At 43.3% G+C, this 18283-nt stretch overlaps 1 protein-coding gene across 1 annotated transcript in view; it reads left to right on the top strand.

Moving 5' to 3' along the window:
* LOC110500248 (synapsin-3) overlaps positions 1-18283 on the top strand; it is a 125092-nt gene that overhangs the window by 76716 nt on the left and 30093 nt on the right. Inside the window, exon 7 of the mRNA XM_021577500.2 lies at positions 17526-17588. Coding sequence (XP_021433175.2) covers positions 17526-17588 — 63 coding nt within the window. The remainder of the gene's footprint in view (positions 1-17525; positions 17589-18283) is intronic.

The raw sequence follows: 18283 nt of genomic DNA, 5'->3' as shown, positions 1-18283 counted from the left end.
ATTTCAGAATTATACAGTTTCCTGATCACTATTTCCTATATAATCAACCTGTGTTTGTTCAGGAGGGCATGTACAGTATGTATACCCTGGACATTCTTGGTATCCTTCCTCTAAACCAAGGGGGGGCACTTCAATCTGGCCCGCGAGACATACATTTTTTTTTAACCTATAAAAAATATATATATATCTATATACACTACCGTTCAAAAGTTTGTGGTCACTTAGAAATGTCCTTGTTTTTGAAAGAAAAGCACACCAGTCTCAATGTCAACAGTGAAGAGGCGACTCCGGGATGCTGGCCTTCTAGGCAGAGTTGCAAAGAAAAAGCCATATCTCAGACTGGCCAATAAAAAGGAAAGATTAAGATATGCAAAGAACACACACTGGACAGAGGAACTCTGCGTAGAAGGCCAGCATCCCAGAGTCGCCTCTTCACTGTTTACGTTGAGACTGGTGTTTTGCTGGTACTATTTAATGAAGCTGCCAGTTGAGGACTTGAGGCGTCTGTTTCTCAAACTAGACACTAATGTACTTGTCCTCTTGCTCAGTTGTGCACTGGGGCCTCCCACTCTTTCTATTCTGGTTAGAGCCAGTTTGCGCTGTTCTGTGACGGGAGTAGTATACATCGTTGTACGAGATCTTCAGTTTCTTGGCAATGTGTTGCATGGAATAGCCTTCATTTCTCAGAACAAGAATAGAGTGACGAGTTTCAGAAGAAAGTTATTTGTTTCTGGCCATTTTAAGCCTGTATTCAAACCCACAAATGCTGACGCTCCAGATACTCAACTAGTCTAAAGAAGGTCCATTTTATTGCTTCTTTCATCAGGACAACAGTTTTCAGCTGTGCTAACATAATTGCAAAAGGGTCTTCTAATGATTAGCCTTTTAAAATGATAAACTTGGATTAGCTAACACAATGTGCCATTGGATCACAGGAGTGATGGTTGCTGATAATGGGCCTTCACTGTATTTCTGATAAATTTGATGTGACCCCAAACTTTTGAACGGTAGTGTATATAGATAGATATATTTTTTTACACCTTTTTTCTCCCCAATTTCGATGTATCCAATTGGTAGTTATAGTCTTGTACCATCGCTGCAACTCCCGTACGGACTCAGGAGAGGCGAAGGTCGAGAGCCATGTATCCTCCGAAACACGACCCAGCCAAGTCGTAACTGCTTCAAGACACACTGCCCGCTTAACCCGGAAACCAGCTGCACCAATGTGTTGGAGGAAACACCGTACACCTGGCGACCGTGTCAGCGTGCATTTGCCTGGCCTGCCACAGGAGTCACTAGAGCGCAATGGGACAAGGAAATCTCGACCTGCCAAATCCTCTCTTAACCCGGATGACGCTGGGCCAATTGTGCGCCGCCTCATGGGCCTCCCAGTCATCTCCCAGCTGTGACACAGCCTGGGATCGAATCCGTGTCTGTAGTGACACCTCAAGCGCTGCAATGTAGTGCCTTAGACCTCTGCGTCACTCGGGAGGCCCCCGCAAATTGATTTTATAAAAACAATTGGTCCCCCCAGAAATGTGTCTCCGTTGAATTTCTAAATCCCGCCGTGGCCCTCGAGCCAAAATGTTTGCCCACCCCTGCTCTAGACATAAATAAACAACTTTGGAATAGAATCAGATGACCACAGCTAAAGTCCAGTTTTTTTTATAAGATACATTTTTTTTTATATGCAGATGGGATGGCATGTCAGAATTTCATGGTGAGCATCCAAGGAAAACAGGAGATATGCAAGGCCATTGTTAACCATTAATGACATAACCCCTGAGTCATTGTGTCAGGTTGGAACATGACGGAGTCGTCATCATTTGTTGCATTCCTTGTCGGGTCAGACATTGGAGACATATTAGTTTTTTTTCTTGGTGCGGGGCAGTTAGTGGTGACGTTTATCATTTTCTTTTAACTGAGCTTCTCAACTCTACCAGGGTGGTGTCCACCATTTCCATCTGATGTCCCTGAGGATTCTTCAAACAAATACTCCAATAACCACATTACGTCTTTGCTTATTTCACCATGACCTCGATTTTAACATGACCTCGATTTTAAGCCTTTGTCAATGTACCTTTTTATAGTTATTATCTAACATTTCTGAAGTCACTTTATATAAAAAGATTGTGACAAAAGAGAATAATGGCATGGGGAGGGAGGCGCAGCCCTGCATGCTCTCTTTGTGATATCACTCATGACGTTTCCTTATGACCCCATCTGTCCTTTACACAAAAAAACACCATTGGACCTTCTGGAAATGTTGTCCTAATTAGGCCAACATACTGTAAGCATAATGCAGGCGCACAATCTCATCTCTAAAAATCTATGTATAGAAAAAGTGCCTGTTATTTAGTGCAAGCTGCCCAGCCAGCCTTCGGGGAGCCTGGGGAGGCATTGTGCGCTAAAAGGTGTTTGAAGGCTCTATGTGTGGTTCTGTAATGACAAAAGGGACCAGGCGGTGAAATACCTTTTCATGCGACTGACAAGCCGTTAAATAGACACAGGAAGAGGCGAATGTTGAAAAGATAGCAGCGCCGAGAGAGGATCTCCGGGGGATCACATCCAAACATGCATGACTCACTGGGGTTCCTTCCTGTTGGTCCTCCTACGCTACTCCCTCTCCTACACGCCATAGTGCTTAAGTGGAACATGGCCCCCTTTTTGCTTTTCTGCTGTTTATTTTAAAAGAAAACCTGTAAAATACTTCAGTACATGAGATGAGCAATGCATATCGTGTAAGGTAGTAAAAACCAATGAAGGTTGGCAACGCTCAAGTTTCCACTACATTCCATCCCCCTAACCAAACGCAATGGCCTGAGTGAATTCACTTAGGCTAACTCACCCACACATACAGTGGCTTTAGACATTGGTAGACATTTCCACTGCGTGCCAAACAGGCCTGTGAGACTAATAGAGGGTAAGTGAGAGATGATTTAATTGAAACTTCCTGGACGTCTGGTCCTGCAGGTCAAACAAACACCCCATTCAGTCAACTGGTGTCGGACTTCATTTGTGAGTGAAGATAATAGGTGTTGGGCTTCAATCTTTAATCTTGTCACCCAGAATCAAATGTCATGCTGGCGGGCTTCTCGATATGCCACGAGAGACTACATAATCTTAAATGGTAGAGTCGTTATCAGTTTTTTGCAGTATAAAAGGAAGCCGCCACTTGTGCGATAAAGTCAAAGCGTTCTATCTCTGATCTGTCAGCACAGTGTGATGCCCATTGTTTAGATGATTGTGAAGCTACCCTTGGATCTACTTCCTATCCTCTAGGAGGTCAACTAGGAAACCTGGAAGCATTATCGTGACCCGGAAATGTTTTCATCTCCGTATTTATCAGCAGCTCATTCATCTACACCGCTCTTTAAAACATTTCATCATCAAAGCAAGATGTCACAGACAGCTCCTTAGCTCTATCTCTATGGTGAAACCACTGTCCGTTCACTGTTCCCATTAGCTAACAGTGAGATTATGGCTATCAGTTCATGTTCAATGGAGACCTTTGACTACTAGGAAAGGGAAACGCGTCCCTGACCTGTGCCCTTCATCTCACTCATTGGACTCCCGCTCCCAGCAGGTAAAGTATGATGAACCGTCAGTGACTTCCGACACATTAGGGCCAAGTAACAACCACAGTGCTTCACTGCTCTGTGCCAGAGTCCCTCTTCCCTCCCTTGCATACTGTACAGTACATATTTGGTGTACTGTCAAACCATCAGTCAGAGAAACCCCCAAAATGACTGTTGCCATGAGACACCGCACAGCAGTTGGGATACACAAGACGCATGACAGTATGGAAATAGCTCCTTAGAATTCCAGGAGGCTGAGGGAATGTAGTCACGGTAACGGGCAGTCCTATGCTGAGCACAGTAAAAATGACTTTTCTATTTACTTTGGTCATATAAGGCTGTCTCATTGACTGACCACTGAAAGGCCTGGGCTGTTAGGAATTATTTAGGTTTACCATTCCAATGATCTATGTGCTGTCAAACTAGAAGATAAACCCAGTAACTGTACACTGTTTTATGAGTAACTGGAATCGCTGTCATTGGGTGTTTTTATATTTTGTTGACTAGCCTTCTTATCCTTGTAACATGCCAGGGACACTAAAGGGGATACCTAGTTAGTTGCGTAAGTGGATACGTTCAACCAAAATGTGTGTTCCGCATTTAACCCAAACCCTCAGAATCAGAGAGGTGGGGGGGGGGGGCTGCCTCAATCGACGTCCACGTCCTCAGCGCCTGGGGAGCAGTTGTTGTGGGTTAACTGCCTTGCTCAAGGGCAGAAGCAGTTTTTTTCCCTCCTTGCCGGCATGGGGATTTGAACCAGCAACCTTTCGGTTACTGGCTTAACGCTCTTAATCACCAGGCTACCTGCTATCTCCAACCAGTGTGTTATTGTACTGGTAATGCACTGAGCTCCTATGCATTCATTGGCATCTAGTTGTAGTAGGATTCCACTGGCAGCTTAAAATGGGCCAGTACGTGTGTTTCCTCTTACTTAACCAGCAGTCCTTCCCAGAAACAGTTAAGGAAGGTGAGTGGGAGGAGGGGGCTTAGCTAATCGGTGAAGGATGGTGGATGGACTGGAGACCAGTGATTCATGGGTAGGGAGGTTGGAGGGCTGTGGATTCACCGGATGTAGATGTCACACTGCGTGGAGGCAACCATATGTTCCTAGGGAATTGTGGGAACCCAAATATAGACATGATTTCACAGGAATACCCCTATTAGTTGCTGTTTTCCATATACGCATACCATAGCATGTGGTCACTATGATATCGCACTGTATGACTTAACGGTATTAATATCTGCCCACTACTATAATTACACTGAATGTGTTCACTGCATTATGTTGCGTAGATAGAGCTACAATATCCTCTGTGTATTGCATTTACAAGGACCCATGGCTTACATGCCGCAACCCTAACACACAGACTTCATTTTTGCGGTAGCATTGAACCATTGAACCAAAGCGAGTGTGGGGCTTACTGTGGCCTGTGAGTTATGCAGTATTGTCCTTTTATCCATCAGCATGCTGTCATTGTGCTTGGCTCATCTTCTACTCCCCCTCTGGTAGTGGTGAGCCAGGCCAGACCATGGCCCGTTGGGTGTGTGGACCGCGGTGTTACCGGACAAACTGCTGTGTGAGGTACCGCTGCTCATCCCAAATCCAGATTTACAGCACCACAGGAGAAGCTGCACAAACATTTATTCACAGCATCATGGGAACATTGTGCTGTTTCACACTAATGTCCTTAAATTGATAGTGATGTTTGGGCAACTGAGGATGACTAGGCCATTTTAGAAAGAGAATATGTCATAGACCTTTTTAGAGTTTCGATAAATGTTTTGTCTCACCATCACAATGGAACAGTGTTTTTGTATTTTTCCTTCAACTGGTCATAAAGTGGCTGTAAGTGTTGTATATATTTGGGGAATTGGTGGCTGTAAATTCAGTTTTAAAGCAAAGTATTATACTTGGTTGTCTATAAAGGACAGTATACAAAGTGCAGATCGTGAGAAAGCAGCTTGTGATTGCTTTTGCCTAACCCAATAATGATAAATGTTGTCTTTAGAAACAGGGCGTATAGGCACACTGAGAAGACTCCCTCAATTTATTGCTTTACTGGACATGAAGCAATATACTCAAACCACACTCAAAACCCTCACGCCACACTTGCAATTCCTTGTAGCGCCCCATTGTCCCTGAGTGACTCCCTGTCACTTCTTCTTACACAGTGTGCCCTATCCAGCCCATCCTGGGTAAAAAGAGGTCAGGCCAGGGTAACCCTACCACTCTTCTACTCATGTTGTTCTCTAGACAAACCGTTTCCTTCGCCATGCTAAACGGAGCCCTTTTCCAGGTGAGGAAGTGGAGCAGCCCTGGGCTATGAGGATGGAGCAGCCCTGGGCTATGAGGATGGAGCAGCCCTGGGCTATGAGGATGGAGCAGCCCTGGGCTATGAGGATGGAGCTGCCAGGCCAGGGTTTGGTTTGAGTGAGACATCAAAAGCGAGACGGCCAGCTGCCCGGGACTCGTTCTACGGTAGAAGTTGGCTCTCTCGTTCCCTTCTGCCGGTATAAATAGAGCCAGGGTGTGCCGCATCCAGCTGTTCCAAAATATTTTTTTCCCCCCCTTGATGTTCCCTTCCCTCTCTTTCTTCCTCTGTACTGGGGCCTCATTTAAAGCAGTGGCTGTGCTGAGATTTGGGCTCTGGATTTGTGTAGTCTGCAGAAGATTCCCCTCTTTTTTGCCAAAAGGAGCTGCCTGTTCCTTCTATTGTTTTCCTCAGGTGTGCGGTAGAGTAAGAGCCAACAACTACATGCATGCACTCCCTTGTGTATGATCACATGTACTTGGCAATAAATCTTGTGAAATACAGTACAGGTCAGAGGGTAGAGCTAATATTGCACGAAATGAAATTAACCTTTTATGGCTTATGTACAGTGTCTTTGGAAAGTATTCAGACCCCTTGACTTTTTCCACATTTTGTTACATTACAGCCTTATTCTAAAATGGATTACATTTTTTTTTAAATCCTCCGCAATCTATACACATTACTCCATAATGACAAAGCGAAAACAGGTTTTTAGAAATAAAAAACATATACCTTATTTACATAAGTATTCAGCCTTTTGCTATGAGACTCAAAATTAAGCTCCAGTGCATCCTGTTTCCATTGATCATCCTTGAGATGTTTCTACAACGTGATTGGAGTCCACCAGTGGTAAATTCAATTGACTGGACATGATTTGGAAAGGCACACACCTGTCTATATAAGGTCCCACCATTGACACTGCATGTCAGAGCAAAAACCAAGCCATGAGGTCGAAGGAAGTGTCCGTAGAGCTCCGAGACAGGATTGTGTCAAGGCACAGATCTGGGGAAGAGTAACACAAATATTCTTCATCATTGAAAGTCCCCAAGAACACAGTGGCCTCCATCATTCTTAGGTGGAAGAAGTTTGGAACCACCAAGACTCTTCCTAGAGCTGGCCACCCGGCCAAACTGAGCAATCGGGGGAGAAGGGCTTTGGTAAGGGAGGTGACCAAGAACCTGATGGTCACTCTGACAGAGCTCTAAAATTCCTCAGTGGAAATGGCAGGACCTTCCAGAAGGACAACCATGGTTCCCAAGTGGCGCAGCAGTCTAATGCACTGCATCTCAGTGCTAGAGGTATCACTACAGACCCTGGTTCGATTCCAGGCTGTATCACAACTGGCCGGGATTGAGAGTCCCATAGGGCGGAGCACAATTGGCCCAGTGTCGTTAGGGTTTGGCGGGTGTAGGCCGTCATTGTAAATAAGAATTTGTTCTGAACTGACTTGCCTAGTTAAATAAAATTAAAATCTCTGCAGCACTCCTCCAATCAGGCCTTTATGGTAGAGTGGCCAGACAGAAACCACTCCTCAGTAAAAGGCACATGACAGCCCGCTTGGAGTTAGCCAAAAGGCACCTAAAAACTCCCAGACCATGAGAAACAAGATTCTCTGGTCTGATGAAATCCAGATTGAACTCTTTTCCTGGAATGCCAAGCGCTATGTCTGGAGGAAACCTGGCACCATCCCTACGGTGAAGCATGGTGGTAACAGCATCATGCTGTCAGCAGCAGGGACTGGAAGACTAGTCAGGATCGAGGCAAAGATGAACAGGACAAAGTACAGAGATCCTTGATGAAATCCTGTTCCAGAGTGCTCAGGACCTCAGACTAGGGGCGAAGGTTCACCTTCCAACAGGACAACGAGCCTAAGCACACAGCACACAGCAAACACAACGCAGGAGTGGCTTCAGGGACAAGTCTCTGAAGGTCCTTGAGTGGCCCAGCAAGAGTCTGGACTTGAAGCCGATCGACTATCTCTGGAGAGACCTGACAATAGCTGTGCAGCGACGCTCCCCATCCAACCTGACAGAGCTTGAGAGGATCTGCAGAGAAGAATGGGAGAAACTCCCCAAATACAGGTGCCAAGCTTGTAGCATCATACCCAAGAAGACTCTAAGCTGTAATCACTGCCAAAAGGTTATTCAACAAAGTACTGAGTAAAGGGTCTGAATACTTACATAAATGTGATTATTGAATTTTTTTGCAGAAATTTCAAAAACAGTTTTTGCTTTGTCGTTATGGGGTATTGTGTGTAGATTGATCAGGGGTAAAAACGATTTAAATCAATTTTAGAATAAGGCTGTAGCGTAATAAAATGTGGAAAATGTCAACGGGTCTGAATACTTTCTGAAGGCACTGTATATCCAATCATATTTTCATGCTTGTTTAAGCTTTAAATTTTGCCCCACGCTTCCTAAAGTGAGCATTAGCACGATTGGTAACAACAACATCATCAATTCAGGAGAGTACTCTCACCCTTCCCTTTAGGCTTATCTCACCCCACCTTAGGTGCTAATAACCTTGTAATGGGCCTTGCATGTTATCAAGCTACATCATGCTGTGTATGTTATTCACACAGTAATGTAGGTTGAACATTTAAGTGATAATCAACAACGCATGTACAGTACGATTTTCAGCTCAGTGAATCTATGGCAGTTGATTGATGCCATGAATCACCCAATTGGTACAATGTTTATTTTTTGATTCAGTCTTACATTATCTAAACTAATTTCATTCAGCCCAACACCATTTATACTGTAGTTATGCTCGCAAATACAATACTTAATAAATTATAGTAAGTTGAGGACCTACGGGCAGAGTCCCAACCTGGAAACTGTCTGTATTCAGGCTTTCCCATTTAACTCTGAGTGGCGGACTGCTACGTCAGAGTGGCCACTCAGTGGTGGATTTCCCAACAGCCCTTCTCTTCCTGTTCAATAAATGTCCTGGGGCAACACCAATCTACTACATCCACTGTGTGTCCCGGGACTCCTGACTGTGTCAGAACAACTCTCTCCTTTCACTTCTAGCTGGGGGATTCTTGACTCTATGGTCTGTACTTCCTCATCCGGACAGATGATAATAGAGAAGGAAATCGTCACTTTCCAGAGGCCTTTAGAACTCCACAGTATTAGCACCTGTTCTATGTTCCCGGCCTTGTTTCATTTGCTTAGCCCACTTTCTTTCTTCTCTCCTTATTTGTTAATCCATTGGGCCACTTTAGGGCTTTGGCTCTGGATATGGATTTGACTTTTACAGTCTATTAGTCCTAGAGGGAATGGTGCTTTTAAAGGCAGGGTGTGAGGGGTTCAAAACCATTTCCTTTGCTCCTCATTTAGGCCTTCACTATAACACACTTTCCAGTTCTCTTACGCGCCACTACAACTAAATAGTTTTGTTGTTGTGTGACTGTAGAGTCCCCTCATTGGTCAGTGTTTTGGAGGGATACTTGAGTATTTCAATTTGGCTGTCCTACCACATCTTAACCCTGTTTGCAAAATTGGATCATTTACTGTTACCAACTGTTTGAAGGCCTACTTCTGACTTTTAATGAAACTTTCTAAACCCTCTCAGTGCAAATTGCCTGTTGAACCCCCCCTTTTAAATTGAGTAAACAAAGTTTGATACCAGTCGTCTGTTCTATCAGCAACCAGGACCTCGACCATCTGCTCAACTCCCGTTGCCAAATTGACTTTTGGAATGTTTATTTTTACCCATCGCCTCATTAGCATATTGTATAAATGAAAAACCCATCAGAGCTGTGCAAAGACAAACACCCAGCAATCTGTCATGTAATGTGTTTATGGGCTTGCGTGAAATTGGGAAAGTCGTTCAAATTGTTCAACTTCTGGACAAAGCTCATAAACACATTTTACTTTTACTTTCCCGAAACTTTTACTGCAATTTCTAAACATCATAAATCAATCAAAACATGAGAAATCAACAACTGCATCACAAGAAGAGGTATGAGTAATTACATAAACTGTCAAGTTGTGTACATGCAACTGACGCGAAAACTGGTTGTTCCTCGTCCAAACTATCTGTTGAAGACCTTTCGGGCAGAAACCTAATGTTTTGAACTAGAACTCCAATAAAAGTGACATTTTCTGCTATCAAACAATGTTTTCTCTGTATGCCTACACTAAGAGGCCAATGACCAGAGGTTCACAGCTTTCCTGATCCCAGGATCGAGTGACTTTGCTGGGTGTAATTGCATACATTGCCTCCTTACTTCTGCTGACACTTTTCCAAAGACCCAGTGTATTGTAGCCTAACCCTGGAGAATGTGACATCTCTTTCCCTTTTAGACGGAGAGGAATGCCCTGCAACACTGATCGTTTTTGCAAGACTGGTGCTGCCAAAGGCCCCGTCTGTCCCAATTATGTTGGTTCTCACTTTTTTCAAATGTAGAAGCCAGCTGAAATGTAGCTAGGTTAGTGAATTGATTAGCACTAATAGCCCTGCTGCATGACTCTTACTGAACCACCACAGCAAAGTTGGATTGAAATAGCAACTGTTTTGGTAGTGGTAGTGTCTATTCTTCTACTTAGGCTATGCATATGCATACACGCATATGTGTTTACCTAAAATAGATTACCTCTGAGTGAAGTTGTGGCCATGTTCTGTCATTAAATCATATTGAATCATGACTTCGTATGAATCATATCCATTTGCACAATATTTTCTCAACATTTGTCAGTGTATTCCTCAGAACACTGTGCAGATGTGCGAAGATGACTTCGAAAATATCTCTGAACGGCCAGCCGTTCCCTCAATTAGAAGTGCCATGGACATTGCATACTTCTAACCTCTTCCTTGCCTCTCTTCGAAACCCATGAACCATTCGCAGGTGCATTGGCCAAAGTGTTCAGAATCTTCACCATCAAATACATCTCCATCACAAACCTGGTGTTCGGTATTCTCAGGAAACTTCCACTCTGGAAACTTCCATCCCTGAAAATAGGTATGGAAGTCTGTCTGTTTTCCAGACAGATGTTTCCCTCATGGAAACGCACTCCGATCAGGATGGATCCCAATGGAAGCCAGATGACCCTGAATTCCATGACAATAATTATCATGCCCCATTAGCAGTCTAACGACTTACGATGTCATACACTGAGCATCCGATCTATAGTTTGCGGGGGCTCATCAGTAGCACAAGGCTTACCATTACTGTAAATGCAACTTAAACGGTGTGTTGTCTGGGTGGGAGATGTGTGTTATGTCTACGACTTAATTCAGTTCCTTTCTGAAAGTACAACTACAAAGGCCGTGGCACGTTTATCTTGTGTCGTGACTTGGCTATGATGAAGTGTAGTGGTTTGCTTACAAAGAAGTTCACAAAGTGTACATGTGGGTCTGAAGATGGCGATGATAGATGGTTGGCTCTAGGTTAAGAGTGTTTTCTTGATGCCCAAACTCTTGTGCATTTACCACACCAAGCACAATCAAAGACCTCAGAGAAACCACTGAATAACCTGATGAACAAGAGGATGTTCTGACAGTCTGGTGTGGAATATGTAGTTAACCATCCATTCACTTACCCGTTAAAATTTCTATGGAAAATATTAATCCTCAACTTCCAGGTTTTAATCTTGATTTTGTAAAAGATTCATCAATCCGCCGAACACTGTTTCAAGTTACTACGGCACATACATTGCCTTGCAAAAGTATTCGGCCCCCTTGAACTTTGCGACCTTTTGCCACATTTCAGGCTTCAAACATAAAGATATAAAACTGTATTTTTTGTGAAGAATCAACAACAAGTGGGACACAATCATGAAGTGGAACGACATTTATTGGATATTTCAAACTTTTTTAACAAATCAAAAACTGAAAAATTGGGCGTGCAAAATTATTCAGCCCCCTTAAGTTAATACTTTGTAGCGCCACCTTTTGCTGCGATTACAGCTGTAAGTCGCTTGGGGTATGTCTCTATCAGTTTTGCACATCGAGAGACTGAATTTTTTTCCCATTCCTCCTTGCAAAACAGCTCGAGCTCAGTGAGGTTGGATGGAGAGCATTTGTGAACAGCAGTTTTCAGTTCTTTCCACAGATTCTCGATTGGATTCAGGTCTGGACTTTGACTTGGCCATTCTAACACCTGGATATGTTTATTTTTGAACCATTCCATTGTAGATTTTGCTTTATGTTTTGGATCATTGTCTTGTTGGAAGACAAATCTCCGTCCCAGTCTCAGGTCTTTTGCAGACTCCATCAGGTTTTCTTCCAGAATGGTCCTGTATTTGGCTCCATCCATCTTCCCATCAATTTTAACCATCTTCCCTGTCCCTGCTGAATAAAAGCAGGCCCAAACCATGATGCTGCCACCACCATGTTTGACAGTGGGGATGGTGTGTTCAGCTGTGTTGCTTTTACGCCAAACATAACGTTTTGCATTGTTGCCAAAAAGTTCAATTTTGGTTTCATCTGACCAGAGCACCTTCTTCCACATGTTTGGTGTGTCTCCCAGGTGGCTTGTGGCAAACTTTAAACGACACTTTTTATGGATATCTTTAAGAAATGGCTTTCTTCTTGCCACTCTTCCATAAAGGCCAGATTTGTGCAATATACAACTGATTGTTGTCCTATGGACAGAGTCTCCCACCTCAGCTGTAGATCTCTGCAGGTCATCCAGAGTGATCATGGGCCTCTTGGCTGCATCTCTGATCAGTCTTCTCCTTGTATGAGCTGAACGTTTAGAGGGACGGCCAGGTCTTGGTAGATTTGCAGTGGTCTGATACTCCTTCCATTTCAATATTATCGCTTGCACAGTGCTCCTTGGGATGTTTAAAGCTTGGGAAATCTTTTTGTATCCAAATCCGGCTTTAAACTTCTTCACAACAGTATCTCGGACCTGCCTGGTGTGTTCCTTGTTCTTCATGATGCTCTCTGCGCTTTTGATGGACCTCTGAGACTATCACAGTGCAGGTGCATTTATACGGAGACTTGATTACACACAGGTGGATTGTATTTATCATCATTAGTCATTTAGGTCAACATTGGATCATTCAGAGATCCTCACTGAACTTCTGGAGAGAGTTTGCTGCACTGAAAGTAAAGGGCCTGAATAATTTTGCACGCCCAATTTTTCAGTTTTTGATTTGTTAAAAAAGTTTTAAATATCCAATAAATGTCGTTCCACTTCATGACTGTGTCCCACTTGTTGTTGATTCTTCACAAAAAAATACAGTTTTATATCTTTATGTTTGAAGCCTGAAATGTGGCAAAAGGTCGCAAAGTACAAGGGGGCCGAATACTTTTGCAAGGCACTGTACATATATAGTACGGAAATAGTTCTGAGGTTTTGCAATGCCGATTTCAAACGGGCAGATCAAATCCACTCAGGCCAGGTGTGTGATTACAGTCAGTTATTTGTGTGTTCTTCATTCGTCTCTCAAGGCCAAGTTAATCTTTGAGTAGGGTTTTATGTGAACAGGCTGTCTTTGGTTTTGATGCCAGGAGATCTTTTTGAACAGCGGCCTGGGTCAGGGTCCCCCTGCTCTCCTCCTCTCCTCGTCTGCTTAAGTCTTTTCGCTGCTGTCCGCTTCCTTGATGTGGCAGCTTTGAATGGCCATCATAAAAATTAAGAGATCATACATATGCGGGGATGGATGCACCATGTGTTGCGTTGGATAATTGATGCGCCCCCTTAGAATGACTCTACCCCCTTGAATCAGAGCTTGATAAGTACCTATTTACAATTGTACATCTAAGTACTTATCCATCTGGCCACTCTCCTAGCTAATGGGCTAATGTGGTGGAGAATGTGTTTTGTTTGACCTTTCACCTGCCCTCTTAGATCTCCTTTTTGTCTAGCCGCTCATTGTTTTATTAATTGCCAACCAACATCTGAAGTTTTACGATAAATGTTTTCCAGTACCACTGTTACATTGTACATTATATTAGACCCAGACCTCGACTTCACAAGGATCCTTGGGCAATTATAATGGTCAAATAACTTTTTAGGTCCCTCCATTTTATAAATGTGGTGATTCACTAAGGATGGTTATTTGGGCACAAAAGTTACGGGATAATTAGCCTCGTCCAACATGATGACACTTGCAAAGGCAGGGTCGTTGGATGACTCATGTCCCCTCTGTTCAACGTGCTGCCCTTTAGTTTGTGGGAAATTCCATGGGTCCAACAGACTGGACAAAATTATTCAATGTTTTATCTATTTGTCTACATGCCGACGACCCATCGTTCCACTGAGCTCAACTTTAGAATTGAGTGAGGTGTGGGGATTTAAGAATGTGACGGAGGTGTTTGGAGGTTAGGGAAGTGTGATTCATGACAGCCTTCGGCCCTAAATGATCCAAATGTCTGACTTTCACACACACAAAAAATATATATATATATATATGACTGAGTGTTTTGGCCCGATTGATGGGCTTCCCTGAAGTATGTGCCAGACCTGGTCGTCTGGTGCGTTACTGTAAATGACGGCAACCTCATGTTGTGAAACCAAACCTAGACTGGTGAAATCACTGGCCGTATAATTAGATTTTGTGTGTGTTTTCTCAATTACTTGACCATACTGAACACATTGTTAATGGTTTTCGGGTGGGAACAGGAAAGGCAAGTACAGTAATTCATGCAGCTGTAAGAAAACAAAAGCCGAGACAAATCAAAATGTACATGTCTGAAAGCTCATAAGCACGTCTCAGTCTGAGTTGGTTTTATGCCAGGTTTAGTGCCCAGACGTATTTGATCTTCCTTCTGATGTTCCGCGCTGCCAGTGTAACCTCATTAGATAGGATGTGGTCTCTTCCCTCCACCGTGTCTCCCGTCATTGCCACATTGATGGGAATGACTGGGAGATTTTCAGATTACACATCCAGACAGAGTTGGCGGCCACAAATCTGCCCACCCAAAACCACTTCTGTCATTTTAGGACAAGCCCCCACAGCGAAACCACTGTCCTCAGTCATTCTCATACACATGTTATATCAGGTGTCTCCCTGCTACATAGCTCACATGTGCCGAATACAAAATAATTCAGCTTGCGTCTGAGGCTTAGTGAATGTGCTTTTCTCTGGCATTGATGGAAATTTCCATTTAAAAAATGGAAATACCAACCACAAACGGCCAGGAGAACTGTTGATCGGTAGGTAGCTTTTATTTTACCTTTATTTAACTAGGCAAGTCAGTTAAGAACAAATTCTTATTTTCAATGACGGCCTAGGAACAGTGGGTTAACTGCCTGATCAGGGGCAGAACGACAGATTTGTACCTTGTCAGCTTGGGGATTTGAACTTGCAACCTTCCGGTTACAAGTCCACCGCTCTAACCACTAGGCTACCTATTGAGAGGTACATTGAGGAGTCCATTTGTCTTTCTATGAGCCAATGTGTTTCACCTACACAGAGGATACTTATTATCTGGGTCCTGAGGCTCTTTGTACCATTTTTAGGGATTTCAAGTGGTTGACTCACTAGTATTAATGGATTGTGTAATCATGATTTAAAACGCACAGTTTGAAAGTAGATTATAAATTCACAATTACACTTCCAACTCACACAAAGTGGTTTTCAGCCTATTATGGATGCAAGTTAGATTGTGTTATCTTGTACAGCCTGGGGCTGTAGTTTCACGATCTCTCAACATGGTTGGCACTGATGTCCTAGCAACCTTGTGTCTGTCGATGATTAACACTAAACAGACAACATCCATCCAGACAGGGGGGGGGGGTCTTCTCTGTTCTGTTCAGTCCTGTCCACTGACAGCCAGACGAGGGGTGGATAAAACGATAGCAGCAGCTGCCTTTGCCCTAGCAGATCTGTCAGGCCTGAGCTCACAGCTGTGTGCGTACTCTGGCTGTGTGCCCTCTGCTCTGACTGAAAATCTCTCATCTGCTTATCTAAATGTTTTCTCTCGGAGTGTGCCAGGAAGAGTGTGTTCTTATGCCCAGGCCCACCGTATAATGCTGATGTTATATCGTACTGTAAGATTGCAATAAAAATGTAAGTGATGTTACATACACACCCCATTTGTGTTGTTCAGGTAATGTACTCAGAAGAATACTTTAGACAAATTAACTGTTTTTACCATACCACGACTTGATATGCCATAGTATTAACACCACCATAACACTGTTAACTGACCAGGTTTCTCTAGTGTCTGCCTAGTGTAATATACAGTTGAAGTCGGAAGTTTACACACACTTAGGTTGGAGTCATTAAAACGTGTTTTTCAACCAATCCACAAATTTCTTGTTAACAAACTATAGTTTTGGCAAGTCTGTTAGGACATCTACTTTGTGCACGACACAAGTAATTTTTCCAACAATTGTTTACAGACAGATTATTTCACTTATAATTCACTATCACAATTCCAGTGGGTCAGAAGTTTACATACACTAAGTCGACTGTGCCTTTAAGCAGTTTGGAAAATTCCAGAAAATGTCATGGCTTTAGAAGCTTCTGATAGGCTAATTGACATCATTTGAGGCAAAAGGCGTGTGCGAGGAAGGAGGGCTACAAATCTGCCTCAATTACACCAGCTCTGTCAGGAGGAATGGGCCAAAATTCACCCAACTTATTGTGGGAAGCTTGTGGATGGCTACCCGAAACGTTTGACCCAAGTTCAACAATTTAAAGGCAAATGCTACCAAATACTAATGGAGTGTATGTAAACTTCTGACCTACTGGGAATGTAATGTAATGAAAGAAATAAAAGCTGAAATGAATCATTCTCTGTATGTGAACTTCCGACTTCAACTGTACGTTTGTCGGAATGCATGTAACTGATGTGATTGCGTTGATACAGTCTAATCTAACTAAAGGGGGCTGTTACATTGAGACTCAAACTCTAAAACTCTCCAGTGAGTCTATATCATCTCTGTGTGCCATTTCAAACAATAGGAGATTTAGAAATTGGTTTCAAACTGGATAAGCCCTCTCTTTAGATTACATTTCCATCTAACAATGGTATCAGGGGATCTATCAGTGGCAAGAATGTGTTTTTAAAGAACACGTTTGAAGTCGTCTGTTGACGTTTCCTCCTCCTCTCACATTGCACACCATGCTATGAGAGAGCCCATGACGCCTGCGGTGGGGCTGGGTTGTCTAAACCCATCCCAAGAAGCTTTGGCTTTGGTCTCGCTCTTTCTCGTTTCCCAGAACTTCTCTTTTGTGTAATAAACCGACATTTTTCAGAAAATACCTCATGCTTCCCTAAATTGGGTGGCTTTAAGTTCAACGCGGTAGTTCCATAATGGTCTTTGAGAAGTCTTTCACTTTAAATTAGGTTTTTGATTCTATACCATACGTCAGGTCTGAGCTATGCCTCGCAATTAAGTTTAGGGAGGAACTTGTGTTTTGCTTTTAGTAGTCAGTCACTCACATGGACAGCGCAGTTCAATCATAGCCAAGTCATAGTCTGGAGCCCTTGTCAATCAAATTAGGTATAGATAGATACTGGTTATAATTATTTGGACCTCAGTGTAGCTCTAAAACGTTTTCCCTGCTTCACAGTTCTAACACGCTACCCAGTTACGATATCAAGGTTGCTCTTCAGAGAAACCCTCCATCCACTTAGTTGGTATTAGGATTAATGGATACTGCATGTTCTCTCCTCTGCCAGTGGTTTTTCAGACTGTGGTAACACTCTACTTTGTCTTCTTTCCCAGGTGACAACACCAACGTTCCCTGTGGTGGTCAAGATGGGTCATGCCCACGCCGGCATTGGCAAGGTAAGCCTCCCTGCGACGTTGATTCGGACGTGCACACCATCACAACTAAGGTCTGGGCACTCCCTGGCTGCTCATCTCTCCACTTCACCATTGCATGGCTGGTCTTGATTTGTTTGTGTTTGTTATGCTAACCTATCACATACTGTACAGTTAGGAGTTGAGCTGTACATAACAGACCAGGCTCCTTCTCTCTTCTCAGTGTATCTCTGAATGTGATGATGGCATGACATCCCTTCCATAAGCAGACTATCAGTCTTGGAGAGGAGGTGGAGAAGGGTGTGAAGATGCAAGCCATGATTTCACAGTGTGTCTGATAGGAAGGGACTTTGGGGGCTTTTTCAGGGGGTTTACATGTTCATAAGGAGTTAGGGAGGAGATGTGGGAATGATATGGGCATCGGCAAGCTGATCAGCGTCAGGATCTGAAGACCACCTAGTTACCTCATAAAAGGCTGGATATGCTACTGTTTGGCCTGTTTCCTACGATGTCAAGCAAAGAGGCACTGATTTTGAAGGTAGACCTCGAAATACATCCACAGGTACACCTCCAATTGACTCAAATGATGTCAATTAGCCAATCAGAAGCTTCTAAAGCCATGATGTAATTTAGATTATTTTTCCAAGCTGTTAAAAGGTACAGTCAACTTAGTGTATGTAAATGTCTGACCCACTGGAATTGTGATTAAGTGAAATAAT

The sequence above is a fragment of the Oncorhynchus mykiss genome, chromosome 21 (assembly GCF_013265735.2).
Source record: "Oncorhynchus mykiss isolate Arlee chromosome 21, USDA_OmykA_1.1, whole genome shotgun sequence".
Classification (NCBI taxonomy): domain Eukaryota; kingdom Metazoa; phylum Chordata; class Actinopteri; order Salmoniformes; family Salmonidae; genus Oncorhynchus; species Oncorhynchus mykiss.
The sequence above is the reverse complement of the archived record's forward strand: the minus strand, read 5'-3'. Positions and strand labels throughout refer to the sequence as shown.